Here is a 12,321-nt window from a genome sequence, read left to right as displayed (position 1 = left end):
GCTGCCGTTGCGTGTTCCTGAGGTGCAGACTGGCGCAAATTTGTCGTTCTAGTCATGAGAATGGGAAATTACAGAAATATCCCAAGATTAATTCAGAAAACATCTCACAACTGACATCTTCTGTAGCTTTCTGACAATGATATTTCTCATGCAGACGTCAGATGTCCTTGTAGATGAAGTGGCTACTGCAGTTGAACTGGTCAAGAGGAATTGCTTAAATAGGAGAGTTTTAATTCTAGGTATCCTTTTCAACAAATTAAGCTCAAATTATGGCCCTTGACTGTCTACCAGAGCTAGAAGTATTTAGGTCAATTGTTTGCACATCTTTATAGATGGTCTTTCACGTAGTCCTTCTCGTAAATACCAGATAATCACTCATCAGAAAGGGAAAAACAAATAAAAAGTCTCACAGTAGTTATTGTAGTGATAGTGTTGGGGTAAACAGAAAAGTAAATATGAAACCGAGAAGGACAAGCAAAATTCCTCCCTGGCATTACGTTTGTGTTTTGGAGACCAAACTTTTCAGATGTGCTCAGGTTCTGTGGAATTAATGGAGTGTTGGAAAGTGGAAACCCAGCTTGCCTAGAAAACTTGACACCCATACTGAAAGCTGAACCAAGGTGTTTGTCTGTAACTGCGCACATCTGTTGTGAAAGGCTTTTTTCCATGATAAAATATTGGAGGTCAACTTGTTATCACCTTTTCTTTTGTGCACCCTCTTCTCCCTTGTGTTTCAAGTTGGGCCGTCACAAGGAGTGCAAAAGAGGTTGTGAACAGAAACATTAACAACTGTGTTGACTCCTTTTCCACCCTTGGTAGCAGCTGAAAAACAGATCAAAGCTCAGAAGCAGTTGTGTTCTTGTAACACTTTATGGCATCTGTAAGGCATTCTCTTCATTTGAGAACCAGAGATGAACACTTTATTAGATTTCTCCTCTTTTTCTTTTGGTGTAATGCCTAGGAGCAATCTGTTCGAATACCTTGATAGCTTCTGGTAGTCAAGCCAACAAGCTGAATCCCATATAAACACTGCTGGGAAGTATGAGTGTGGCTGCTGATCACGCACAGCCCATGCCTCCGTGATGCTCACATGGCAGCTGTAAACTGGAAATGAGAGAATGATGAAACTGCAAAGAAAAGCTTCATCCGATTATAACTGTTTTGGCTGAGGTTTTTATGGTTTTGGACCAGACTTCAAAATTTTGGATGAGATTCTAAGGACATTTTGACACCTAAAGACACCTGTGCTAGCAACTGAGCCATGTGCATCACATAGCATCAGTGCACAGGGGACCAACGTGTCCTCAGTGTGCTTAGTCTCCTATATGAACATTATAAAGAAGGCCAGAAAGTCCTTGATACTGAAAATGCATCAGATATGCTGCATGGGGGCAGTGCATCTGCCCACGATCTCTGGACATTCAGCAACCCAGCTAGAGCTCTACCAGAATGCTAAGTATCTGCAAGTCCCAACTGAAAGGCCAGATTTCTCTTTTTCACCCAGATGGTATTTCAGACAGAAAAAGAGGATATGCTGAGGGGAACCTGAGCATACATTATTACTAGCAAAGCCGCTTGTTCAAATACAGAATTTGAAGTCAGCAGGTGTTAGATGTGTCTGCACACCAGGAAACCCCATAAAATGCCTGTTCACGTTTTCAGGTACCTAAAGGCGCGGGTTTCAAAGCAGGGTATTTAATGTTTCCCTGGGGCTCTCCTTCCCAAATTGAGAGGGAGCTGGGCTCTGCTGCCTCAGGCAGGAAGGAGGCACAACCCAGCTGCTTCTCGTGGCAAGGCAGCAGCTCCAGTTCCAGTGGGAGCCACAGTTCAGCACGTAGGTGGGAAAGTGCAGCCCACCCACATCACCTCCTTCGTGTGCTGGAAATGCCTTTGCTGCCCAGCCTCTTGGGCTTGCAGGCGTGGCAGGGTCCTGGCTCATCGGCTGAGCTGCTGGCACTCCACAGTCCCCTCGGTGCAAAGCAGTAGCTGAGCGTGAGTGGCAGCGCACTTAATGCAGGGGAAAGGCATCTCTGCTTCTAACAGTCACGTCAAAATTACCTGCTTATTGTGGGATTTGTCTCAACCATCTTGTGCTGTCTAAATATTCAGTGACTTGTCTCGGCTGTTTTTGTGCTTCTTTTACAGTCGGTGGAGAGAAGTAGATTCCCCCAGTGGATGATTCATCTCCCCCTTTTAAGCTTCAATATTAGAATGGGATAAATGACCCTGTGGAGATGCATTTCTTCACTGCTCTCACAGCATTAAGCACCTCATCTAGCTGAGGTGAATGCCAATCCTTGGTGTCAGGAGAAGCCAAGTTAATTTTCTACCCTTCGCTGGCTTTGCCACACTCTCTTCCAACCACTGCTGCCACCAAGCCCCACTGAGAAGATTGCAGCTGGTCTTGGTGCGTGCCTGAGCTGGCCCCATGTTTCGGTCCCGCTTGCGCTCGTGGACCATGCAGAAGAGCAGCTGGGTTAGGAAGAGAGGTGCTGCACAGGCACTGGCAGCTGGCAGCCTCCTGGGAACGCTGCGTCCTGTGTTCAGCCCACCGGTAGTTGCCAGGTTTTTGCCTTTCAAGGGTTGTTTCATTCCTCTCCTGGAGTAAATGTGACTAAAATACTCAAAAAAGACAGCCCCAGCTAGAGCTGTGGTTCGCAACCTGTGCTCTGGAAACCCTGGGGGTCCTTGGATCACTCCTAAGGTAACTAAGAAGAATTCTGTGAAAGGTAACTTAAAAAAAAAAAGCATGTTTATTGTCAGTAGATTAACTCTCTCCGTAAAGGAACTTGTCTCTCCTGAAAAACATTTGGGGGCTGCAGAGCATAAAGGTTGAAAACCACTGAGCTGGAGTAATGTATCTTTATACGTGATAATTTGACAGCTAAAGGGCTAGAGCTATTCAGCTGTACCTTTATGAAAAATGTCTGGAGAATTGAATAGAACGTGATAAACTTTGTGTAGGCATTTTTGATCCAGTCTCTGAAACTGAATAACTGAAGGGATTCTATAGGAAATACTCTACAAATACACAAACTAAAAGGAGAATCAAGTCCTTTTCATAAGGCTTCCAGCTGATCATACAGAACCATGCTCCTGCTGTACACTACAGTTACTTTGTACTCTTCTTAGGATTTAACCCTGACAAATGGTATAGAATTATAGGCTATTTTTTTGTAGAACAGATTTCATCTCTAGTACCTATTTAATGACTTTGTTGTAGGTGTACGCTGAATTTAATGTAAGATCTATGTAAATAATTTCTGCAGAATGAAGAATCGCACAGATATTCCGAACTTTGGGTTTCCCCACTAGGGTAGCTTTGAATCCAGATCTCCAGCTTTGACAGTCAGACCTGTAGAAACGCACGGATTTGTGATAACGGCACAGACTTCTCATACGGTGGTTGGTGCAAGAAACTCCTGCAAATGTTTATAAACTTTCACTGCATTTAAGTAGACATGACAGGAGTTACCAAACAAAATGATTCCCCTCACAGTTGCACATGGTAGCTTTATTTAGGAGAAGTGTTTTGGGGTTTTTTTCCTCCCACATTCATTGAGTTCTGTTTGATTTTGTCAGTATTAGTTCACCTTTATTTGAACTGCTGGATAATTCATTTGTAGAAGAGGCAGTACATTTAGGTACTTCCATCTGTGTTTAAACAAGGCTCTTGTGCTTTCCCCATTAAAAAAAAAGATTTTGTATTATAATGTTTGTGGTAGTTGAGGTTCTGAATTTAACTCCTTCCTACTCTAGTTTCTCTTAACAACTCTGCGTTATCAGCACCTGGGGTTTCTAGTTTACTCTCTCTTTGCAAATATGAATTTGCAAGAAGGGGTTGATGGTAAGTAGCGTGGTTCTAATTTGCACTTGCGAAGTGTGTCAGACAGTTTCATCTAGTGCATGGCGAGCAGAGGAAAGCCTGTCTTCCTTTGAAAACAGCCTTTAGAGGATGTCAGAGAGCGTGTTTGGCTGCGATAGTCACTTGCAAATGCAGTACGGTTTTGAAATGAGCTGTCCAGGAGCTGCTGGAGGAAGGGATGCCTGAAATCCTATGAAGCCACTCTTTGTCTTCGTCCTTTTTCTAACTCCTATTCCTACTTGTTTTCGTGCTTCTGGGCTGTCATTTCGATGTGCTTTTGGATGAGTCTACTTCGTTGCGCTACTAGATGTTCTGTGGACTCGTTTGGATGAAACATTTGTGACAGTCATCTGTTTTGCTGGGACTGTACCCAGTGATATAGGTAGTCCTTTCCAGCTTTCTGTTCGTTACTCCCTCTTCATCTAGCCGACATCTTTATAGCCTCATCCATCTCTCCTATCCTCCTAGTGCCTAACAGACATCTGTTGAAATCACTCTTCTCCATGGTATCTGAGTGTCGTTTTCTCGTTCTTCTGCACATGCCTGTCCTCAGAGCAGGAATCTTGTCCATAGTTCATGTGCATGTATAGCGTCTTTTCTTAATCCACTAATGATCTAGAGGTTTATGCCGGGGGTGATATTTGAGTCTGTGGCTGGGTATACAGAAGCCTGGACTGTAGCCACCCTTCTCTCCCAAGCAAAAGGGCAGAGGATTTATGGTGCTACCTCACCTGTGCCCTTGTTCAGGATCTACAGCCAAAGTTCCTCTTTGCGTCCCCATAAATCGGTAATGCTCCAGTAGTGTTAAATTCCCTCTAAGTTGTCCCATATCTCTACTACACCATGTTAACTAGTGTTACACCCTCCTCCTCCCACTCAAGCCCAGCTTTCATCACACACTTGCCCAGCACCCTCAGAGGAATTCAGAATGAGTCACGCAGGGTGCCTCTGGGGACTCCTACTGATGCAAACTTCCTCCTCCTCAAGGCAGGCTGTGGTTTGAATGCCACAATGCAGCCGGCACTTGTTAGCTCTACCCTTTGCTCTGAAGCTGATGGCAGAGCTGGGTCTCTGGCCCAGGCGCCCTGGCTTGCCACGTTTCCTTCATTTGGGTCCTGGTGCAGGAGGGGAGACTGAGCGCATCCCTTTTGTGGTGTCAAACGTGGGAGCTGCTCAGAGCTTTTCAGAGTGCCAGTCAATAGGCAGCAAGGGTTATCTTGGAGGAAGAGGTTATCATTCATTGTTAAGGTGTATGCCAGTCCTGGCAGGAGACTGGCACCAGTACACAAAATGTGTTATGTGGATGCTTATATGTAAGATCAAAATCCCCCGGTTCTTGGGGTGGGACAGGTTTCCATCGCAAGAGCTTTACTGGCAGTCTGTCATCATTTGCTTCCAGAGTCCGCATTCAGAAACATAAAATGTGATGAATAAGGGCTCATTTATGTTGTTTTGTTTTGAGCTTTCCCCCTCCCCGCTGATGTGCCATTGTCATTAAAACATTATCTACCTTCTGCCTGTTCACATGGGAAAAAAATGCTTTTCTGGTGGTAATTACACAGTGCCGCATTGTGGACCTTTCATCCCATTACAGTAAGTGGACAAACTACTGTCATTTACAAGAATGAAATAGGTGAGGAAATGGGAAAGTTTCTAGCACTCCTGGACATAAACACCAGGCTGACATGGGAGAATAATTCCAACAGGAAGCAAATTTTCATGTTAGCACTGAGCACAGTTGTGCTCTGAAGGCAGGGATAGAGGAATGCCTGCTCCTTATCAGGTATTTCAGAAATAGAAGACTCAGGCAATATTAGTAGAGGGCTACAGACCCTTAACTTGTCTCTGTCTTTGCATTTCAGCAAAATCTCTTCGTTCTTCTCACTTTCAAAATCTCTTCAGTCTGTCTATGCTTTGTCATGGATCTGTTTGTAAGGTCAGGGTTTGAATACATTGAGATGTTTTTTCTCCAGCGGAAGTTTGCTGCATTGTTTTTCCCCACCTCTGCATACACACCTTTTACACCTCTAAAACTAGATTGATGCTCTTATTTTCCTGTTGCTTTGCTCATTTATAGTGATTCCTTGTGGGAGGTTTGCCCTGAAGGTGTGATTGCAGAAGTAAGTTCTTTTCCAGTGCATCAGCAAAAATGTCTTTGCACCCGTCACCAGTGAAGAACTACCAGTTGTGTAGTTGAGCTTCCTTATCCCACGTAGACATGGTTGTGGGCTGTGAATGAGAAGTTGGGTGGCTTGCTCTTACCTCCCTTCGTGTGTGGTGGTTGCCACATGGTGGTGGTGGGCCTGCCTTTCTCCCACCTTAGTATGGATGGTGAGTTCGGTACCTTTGGAGGCTCAGGGAAATAAATGGGTGATTGAAGTTCCTCTCCAGCCACTGGCCTGGGTTGGTTTGGCAGCAATTTATTGCCGCCACCTGCTGACCAGGCAGAGGATTTCTCTGGCCCGGGCAGGGATGCGCGGGGTGCTCCTGCTGAGCCCCCACTGCCCTCTCCCCTGCTCAGCAGTGCCAGCAAGAGCGTGACGAGGCAGCACATGCAGGCAGGGAGCCTGCACAGAGCAGCAGTGCCTGGGGACAAACACAAGATTGAGCATTTAGGGAAAAGAGGTGGATGTCATAGCTTAAACACAGCCTTTGGTGAGAGCTCAGCTTGTCTGACTTTGGGATGCTGAGAACTTAGAGGTTATTGAGGGGATCGGGGTGAGATCAAGCCCCATGCAGGAAGGTTGGATGAGATAGAACCATCATGCTAAGTGCAACAGCAAAGAAATACTGTCAAACTGCACGTGTTCCCTTCTATACAGAAGGCATGAAATTCAAGTATCCTTTTTGAATAAAGGAAAATAAAGAGAGGCAAGAAATTTTACCTAGTCCTGAACTCCAGAGATAGAAATTTGCTCTTCTTTGATTTAGTGAAAAGGCTTAATGGTGATCTTCAGTATTCTTCAGAAACCATTTCATATTGTGAGCTCTTTAACAAAGCTGTCTTTTTACACCGGTGTATTTGGACATGAGAGTTAAACAAGAATTTTAAGAAAGAGAGACAAACAAATACATTGAACAGAAAGATGTAAGATACCCATTAGGACAGTGTCACCGCACTAAATCTTCATTCAGTTGCCAAATCCCAGGCAGTGGCGGTGCTTGCTGTGAACCGAATCCCTGGCTGCCCGAGTGCCGCTGTGCCCAGGTGCCGGTGCAGGGTTACAGGGTTGCCATTGCAGGAGCTGACTTCTGAAGCTCTTGGGAATCTTGGCTTGCTTTCTGCCCTTTTATGTGCCATGTGTAGCATTTGCCTTCGCTGGGGTCACTCCAGACTTGCAGTGCTTAGGAGCAGAGCCAGGAGCAGGGACACTTCTGTATCTTGCTTTGCTCCAAGCTTATTCTTACGGCTTGGGAGCTGCTTTCGTGCCATCCCATTTTGCTGCCTCCTGTGTTGTGTCAAAGATGGTCTCATATTGGGGGCAGTACACTCCAAGCACTCTGGGGACCCAAGGAATTTCATGTCTCCACAGAGACTCTACTTGCATTTTCCTTCTTTTTCTTAGCGCTCTCATTTTCACAGGAACACGAGTGTCCCCCCTAATTATTCTCCAGTGAGTCCCCTTTTTTTTCCTCACATTTATCGCTTTTGAGTTTGTTTGCTTGTTTTGAGGCAGAGGAAAAAACCCCAAGGAGAGACGAAACACCGTGCGTGGCAGTTCTGCTCGGCTGCAGCAGCGCTGTCCCTGTTCTGTCAGAGCCAGAAAAGGTTGCTATTACCATTTTATAATGTGTGGTCTCAGGTACATTCCTGCTTTCCTAAGCAGTTTGAGTTGCTGTGCAGATGTTACTGTAAAACCCTGTTCCCTCTTAACCCTTCCGCGCACAACCTGATGCCCGAGCGGCCCCTCCTGCTGACGCCGCGGCTCTCTCTGTTCGCTCCTAGGGCTCCGGGACCTCCGGCAGCTCTGCTGCCACCGCCCCGTCCGTGTCCACCCCCGTCACCGGCCACAAGCGGATGATCATTCCCAACCAGCCTCCCCTCACCGCCACCAAGAAGTCCACCGCCAAGGGCCCGGGCCAGCCGGCTCCCATCCCGGTCACTCCTATCGGCACCCTGAAGCCGCAGCCGGTACCGGCCTCCTACACCACGGCCTCCACGCCCAGCCGCCCGACCTTCAACGTCCAGGTGAGGACAGCGCAGCCCAGCCCTCACTACCAGCCGCCCGGCCCGCAGCCCACGCACTACGGCAGCATGGGGCCCGGCCAGCCCTACGCGGCCCCACCGTCCCGCCCGCCCGGCGCCCCGCAGTACGGCTCGCCACAGCCCCGCGGGCCCGACTACGGCTATGCCCCGCCGCCCGCCCGGCCCTCGGAGCCCAGCTATGGCTACGCGCCGCAGCAGGGCCGGTACCAGGACCCGTATTACAGCGGGTACGGGGGGAGGAACGGCTCGGAAGCGCCCTACATGCCGCAGAGCACATGGAAGGTCGAACCGGCGTATCCTGCCAGTAACACCGTGGGTCAGGCTCCTCCCGGGCTGTACCAGCCGCCCGGTACGAAGAAGACCTACATCACCGACCCAGTGATGGCCCCGCAGCCGCTGCAGCAAAAGGTAGGAGACGCCAGCGCTCACAGGCTTCTGTGGGGGAGTGCAGAGGGCCCTGGGACCCTTCCACATAAGCAGCATGTAGGTTTAAATGGCTCTGCCTGCACCCACGTGCCCCAAGCAGCAGAGTGGCCACAGCTCAAGCTCCTCTTCCCCGGAGGTCAGGGCTGCAGGCACGTTAGCTCTGGCAGCAGGGGCTCAGCTTCTTGCCTCCTCTGCCCCTTGTCTCCACACCCCACATCAATGGGAGGAAAATAAGGAGGAATACAGAAAGGAGTCTCCCTCCACGGGGCTTCCAAAAAGCTGGAAACAGGGAACTCTCATCTGGTTCGAAAATAGGCTTTTGGGGGCTTAGGACTTGTGTCAGCATGGAAGGGTGAGGCAGCCTCGCGTGCAGAGGCTCAGCCTTAGTTGCAGGAGCTCACCCTGCGGGGCGGGAGGGAGCTACGTCCCTGCAACATGCCCCTACATGATATGCTCGTAGGCAATACGTCTGTATGGCGTTAGTGCCATAGACTTTCCTTCCGGGCTCTCCCAGGATCAAACGAGAGGTTAGGTGTCAACATCTCGTCTTACGGGTGCTTATGGACATCTTTGGTTCACCAGAGAAATAGTTCCTCTTCTTACGCAGATGGGAGGTACAAAAGACACTGTTTTTGATTGTGGTTCAGAGCGATTCCGGAGGTTGACCTCTTGTGTGTCGCTGTTTAAAAATCACATATTGCTGAAACCACATGGAAATGAGTTCCCACACAGTGCTGCGGGCTCTCTGACTTTCCTCTCAGGTGGTGGCAGGGCGAGTGGCATCCAGCCACTTTAGCCTGTGCCCGGGCCTCAAAAAGCAAAGCTGATTGGAAACAGAAAGTTAAGCTGATCTGCTTGTTTTCTTTGTCCGAATTTCAACCCTGGCCAACCCTTGTCACTTTTGCTGGCGGCCATCTCTAATGTGGCTCTGGGGGCATGTGGGGACTTGAACTTTGTGCGATCCTTGTATATGACGGGCTTAAGTTCCACTGAGGGGCAAGGACAGTCATGCCCAGGCAGGGAGGTGGTGAACCCATCGCTGGCTGGGGCCCCCCTAGCTCGTCTCAGCACGCTCCGGCTCTCGAGCCTGTGACTGCTCACAGAGAAAGGGTTAAAAGCTTCTGACACATAAGAAAAAGTCTGTCCTTTGGCATTTCCCTCACTAGAAGCGTCCAGTCTGTTTTTCCCTGGATTCCAGATTTTCTGACAGTGGGAACTTGTGAAGGCAAAGATGTTTCTTGGGCAGTATACAGAGGGCAATAAATAAATAACTCCTTGGAATATTATCTACTAGCAGTTAATAAACTGCTTTTTCTTTTTCCTTTTTTTTCCCCTTTCCTTACCAAGAAGCTAGGAGTGGGGAGAGAAGCAATAAACTCAGCTCTGCAGGTGCCTGGTATAGAGCTTAGATTGGAAAGTAGCGAAGGGTACAAAATTTGCACATAGTCTTAACTGGTGGAAATTGGTGTGGAGTCACTGAGGAAATGCTGAGGTATAGCAGACACATATTTAGACTTTTAAAGATACAAGTAGGCCTATATATATAAAAAATTAAAAACTTTAATTCAGTCAGCATCTCTATGGAAACGCAAATCATTTTGAACCACAAACAGCACAAGCCTGTTAGTCTCATTTGCATTACAAAGCTGGAGGGACAATTTAATTTAGCTCAAGTTTGGGGTTTCACGTATGCATAAATATATATTTTTATATATTTACATATGTGTTTGTGTGTGTGCACGTGGCATTTGCAAATACACATACAGAAATATTTTATATATATCTATATAAAAATGATTTCAGTTCTCCGGCAAAACCGACCATGATCCGCTTGGTGATAAATTCTTCTAGAATATACTTTATCTTCTAGCCTGCTAAATATCGGCATTATTGCCTATTTCACCTTTGAACTTACATCTGTTCTCTGACATACTGGTGGCAGACTGCTTGATTGCTGCTTTGTAAGGTGTACCGTTTAATTGGTGAAGAACTGAAGAAGATCTTGCAGTCTAACAGGAAATGGTCAGTAATAAAACATCGTGTGCTTTGCCAACGAAGCAGTGTTGTCCAGTTTTGCTGAATGTTCTCTTTCTTTGCAGTCTAACTCATTCATAAAATCAACTTCTGGAATGATTTTATTTAAAGGGATAAAGCGAAAGGCTATTAGTTAGTGCCAGATTTCTGATAGAGAGCTGTCACCATAATTCTACTTGTTGGCTGCAACGTGAATTGTAGTATATTTTTATACACAGAACTGGCTTCTGCGTTTTGTTGTGTTTTGTTTTTTCAAGGTTAGTTTGAGGCCTTTCAGTTAAGGAGAGTGATTTGAGAAGACAAGGGTAAGAAACAGGTATTGATACCTATCACTTAAAATGCAAGATATAGAATACTTCCTAAATGTATTCATAAAAGTGCATTATGAATTTTGAACACACTTTGTGTGGAAAATATTAAGGATGTCTTAACAAATCGATCTCAGACTAGCAATTCATGGTCCTTAATTCTAATACATACCATGAACTGTCACTGTGACAGCTGAAATTTTCAGTCAGTTCATTTAGGGTTTTTAATGGGTAAAAAAACCACCATGGTTTATATTTTGCATTCTGGCTACAAAGAGGTTGACTGTGGTTCTATGTTTATTGCTGTGTGCTAATCATGTTGAAGTCGCCACTGATCCAAAATAAATCTGGATTGGTATGGGAACAGCAAATAATCTGTACGGGCTCTTAAAGCCTGCTGAGAACAATGAGTTTTACTCACACACAACTGGTGCATTCTGTCCTTGGGCCAGTTATGGAAGTGAGAGTGGTGCGTATGAAACCTCTGTGCATTTTAGTCTTTTGTAGCACTCTGTGTAGCATTAGTGCCCAAGTCCTAGTTAGGAAATGAACTAGTAGAGTGCGTGTCCTCATTTAAACCTTCATGTGCTTCAGGGGTATCCCCGGCCAAAAATCTCAGTAGCTTTCTCTTCTTAGCTGAAGGTAGTAGGGATCTCTGTGTGAGCAGCAGGGGGCTTGTCACAAGACCATCACAGAAACGTGTGAAATGACCAGCTGCCTTCATGCCTGTTGCCAATGGTACTGTGTCCTCACAGACCAAGTCCAAGTCTGAAGCCTCTTTCTTAACTTCTCCCCTCCCAAAGGTCAGAGAGCACAAGACCAGAGTGACTCATTAGGTATGCTGATTTTTGGCACCAAGATGTCCGTCCACAGTAGGAAAAAAAGAATGGCAAAGCCAGTTTCTGACATGGAGAATTCCTGCAAGTTTGCCCTGTGGCCAAAATAGAGTTGAAGAAACTACCACCACTGACCGACACAGCTATCATCAAATATTTCTGTGCTGAACTGGTTGACTCACCAAATACCCTTGTCACGCTCTCATATCTTCAAATAACTCTAGGTCCTTTCATTTTGGTTATGTTTGAGTGTTTTTGAGATACTATTGCATATCTCCAAGGGGTCAGGAGAAGATACGCTATGGGTGTCGACCTTGTTGGCATCCATTGTAGCTCTCATTCTGTCTCATTCCTTCAGTCCTGCAAAGGCTCAGTCCCCCGTGGCCCTAACCTTTGCTATTTTTGTCTAATGACAGGAGCTATGGGCACCTGGGGCCTCAGTCCAAATGTTTAGCTTTGATAGTGTGTAGTTTGGCAGTTGAGGATCCTTTTTCTGCACTTAGATTTTAAGAATTTAGCAGGAGACAGAAAATTCTTCACACTTTCAGGGACCGCACGTGGCAGCTGGTGTATAAGAGAGGTGGCAGCTGAAGACACCCAGGAGGTCTGTCCTTCCTAGATCTTGGATCCCATGGGTTCTCCTTC

At 46.6% G+C, this 12,321-nt stretch overlaps 1 protein-coding gene across 23 annotated transcripts in view; it reads left to right on the top strand.

Moving 5' to 3' along the window:
- Window positions 1-12,321, top strand: part of LOC121074997 (LIM domain containing preferred translocation partner in lipoma) — a 336,312-nt gene that overhangs the window by 196,356 nt on the left and 127,635 nt on the right. For all 23 annotated transcript variants that reach the window (XM_040567725.1, XM_040567731.1, XM_040567729.1 and 20 more), the window contains one exon: window positions 7,812-8,480. In XM_040567725.1, the coding sequence (XP_040423659.1) occupies window positions 7,812-8,480 (669 nt within the window). The remainder of the gene's footprint in view (window positions 1-7,811; window positions 8,481-12,321) is intronic.

The sequence above is a fragment of the Cygnus olor genome, chromosome 9, assembly GCF_009769625.2.
Source record: "Cygnus olor isolate bCygOlo1 chromosome 9, bCygOlo1.pri.v2, whole genome shotgun sequence".
Classification (NCBI taxonomy): domain Eukaryota; kingdom Metazoa; phylum Chordata; class Aves; order Anseriformes; family Anatidae; genus Cygnus; species Cygnus olor.
This window is presented reverse-complemented; position numbering and strand designations above follow the sequence as displayed.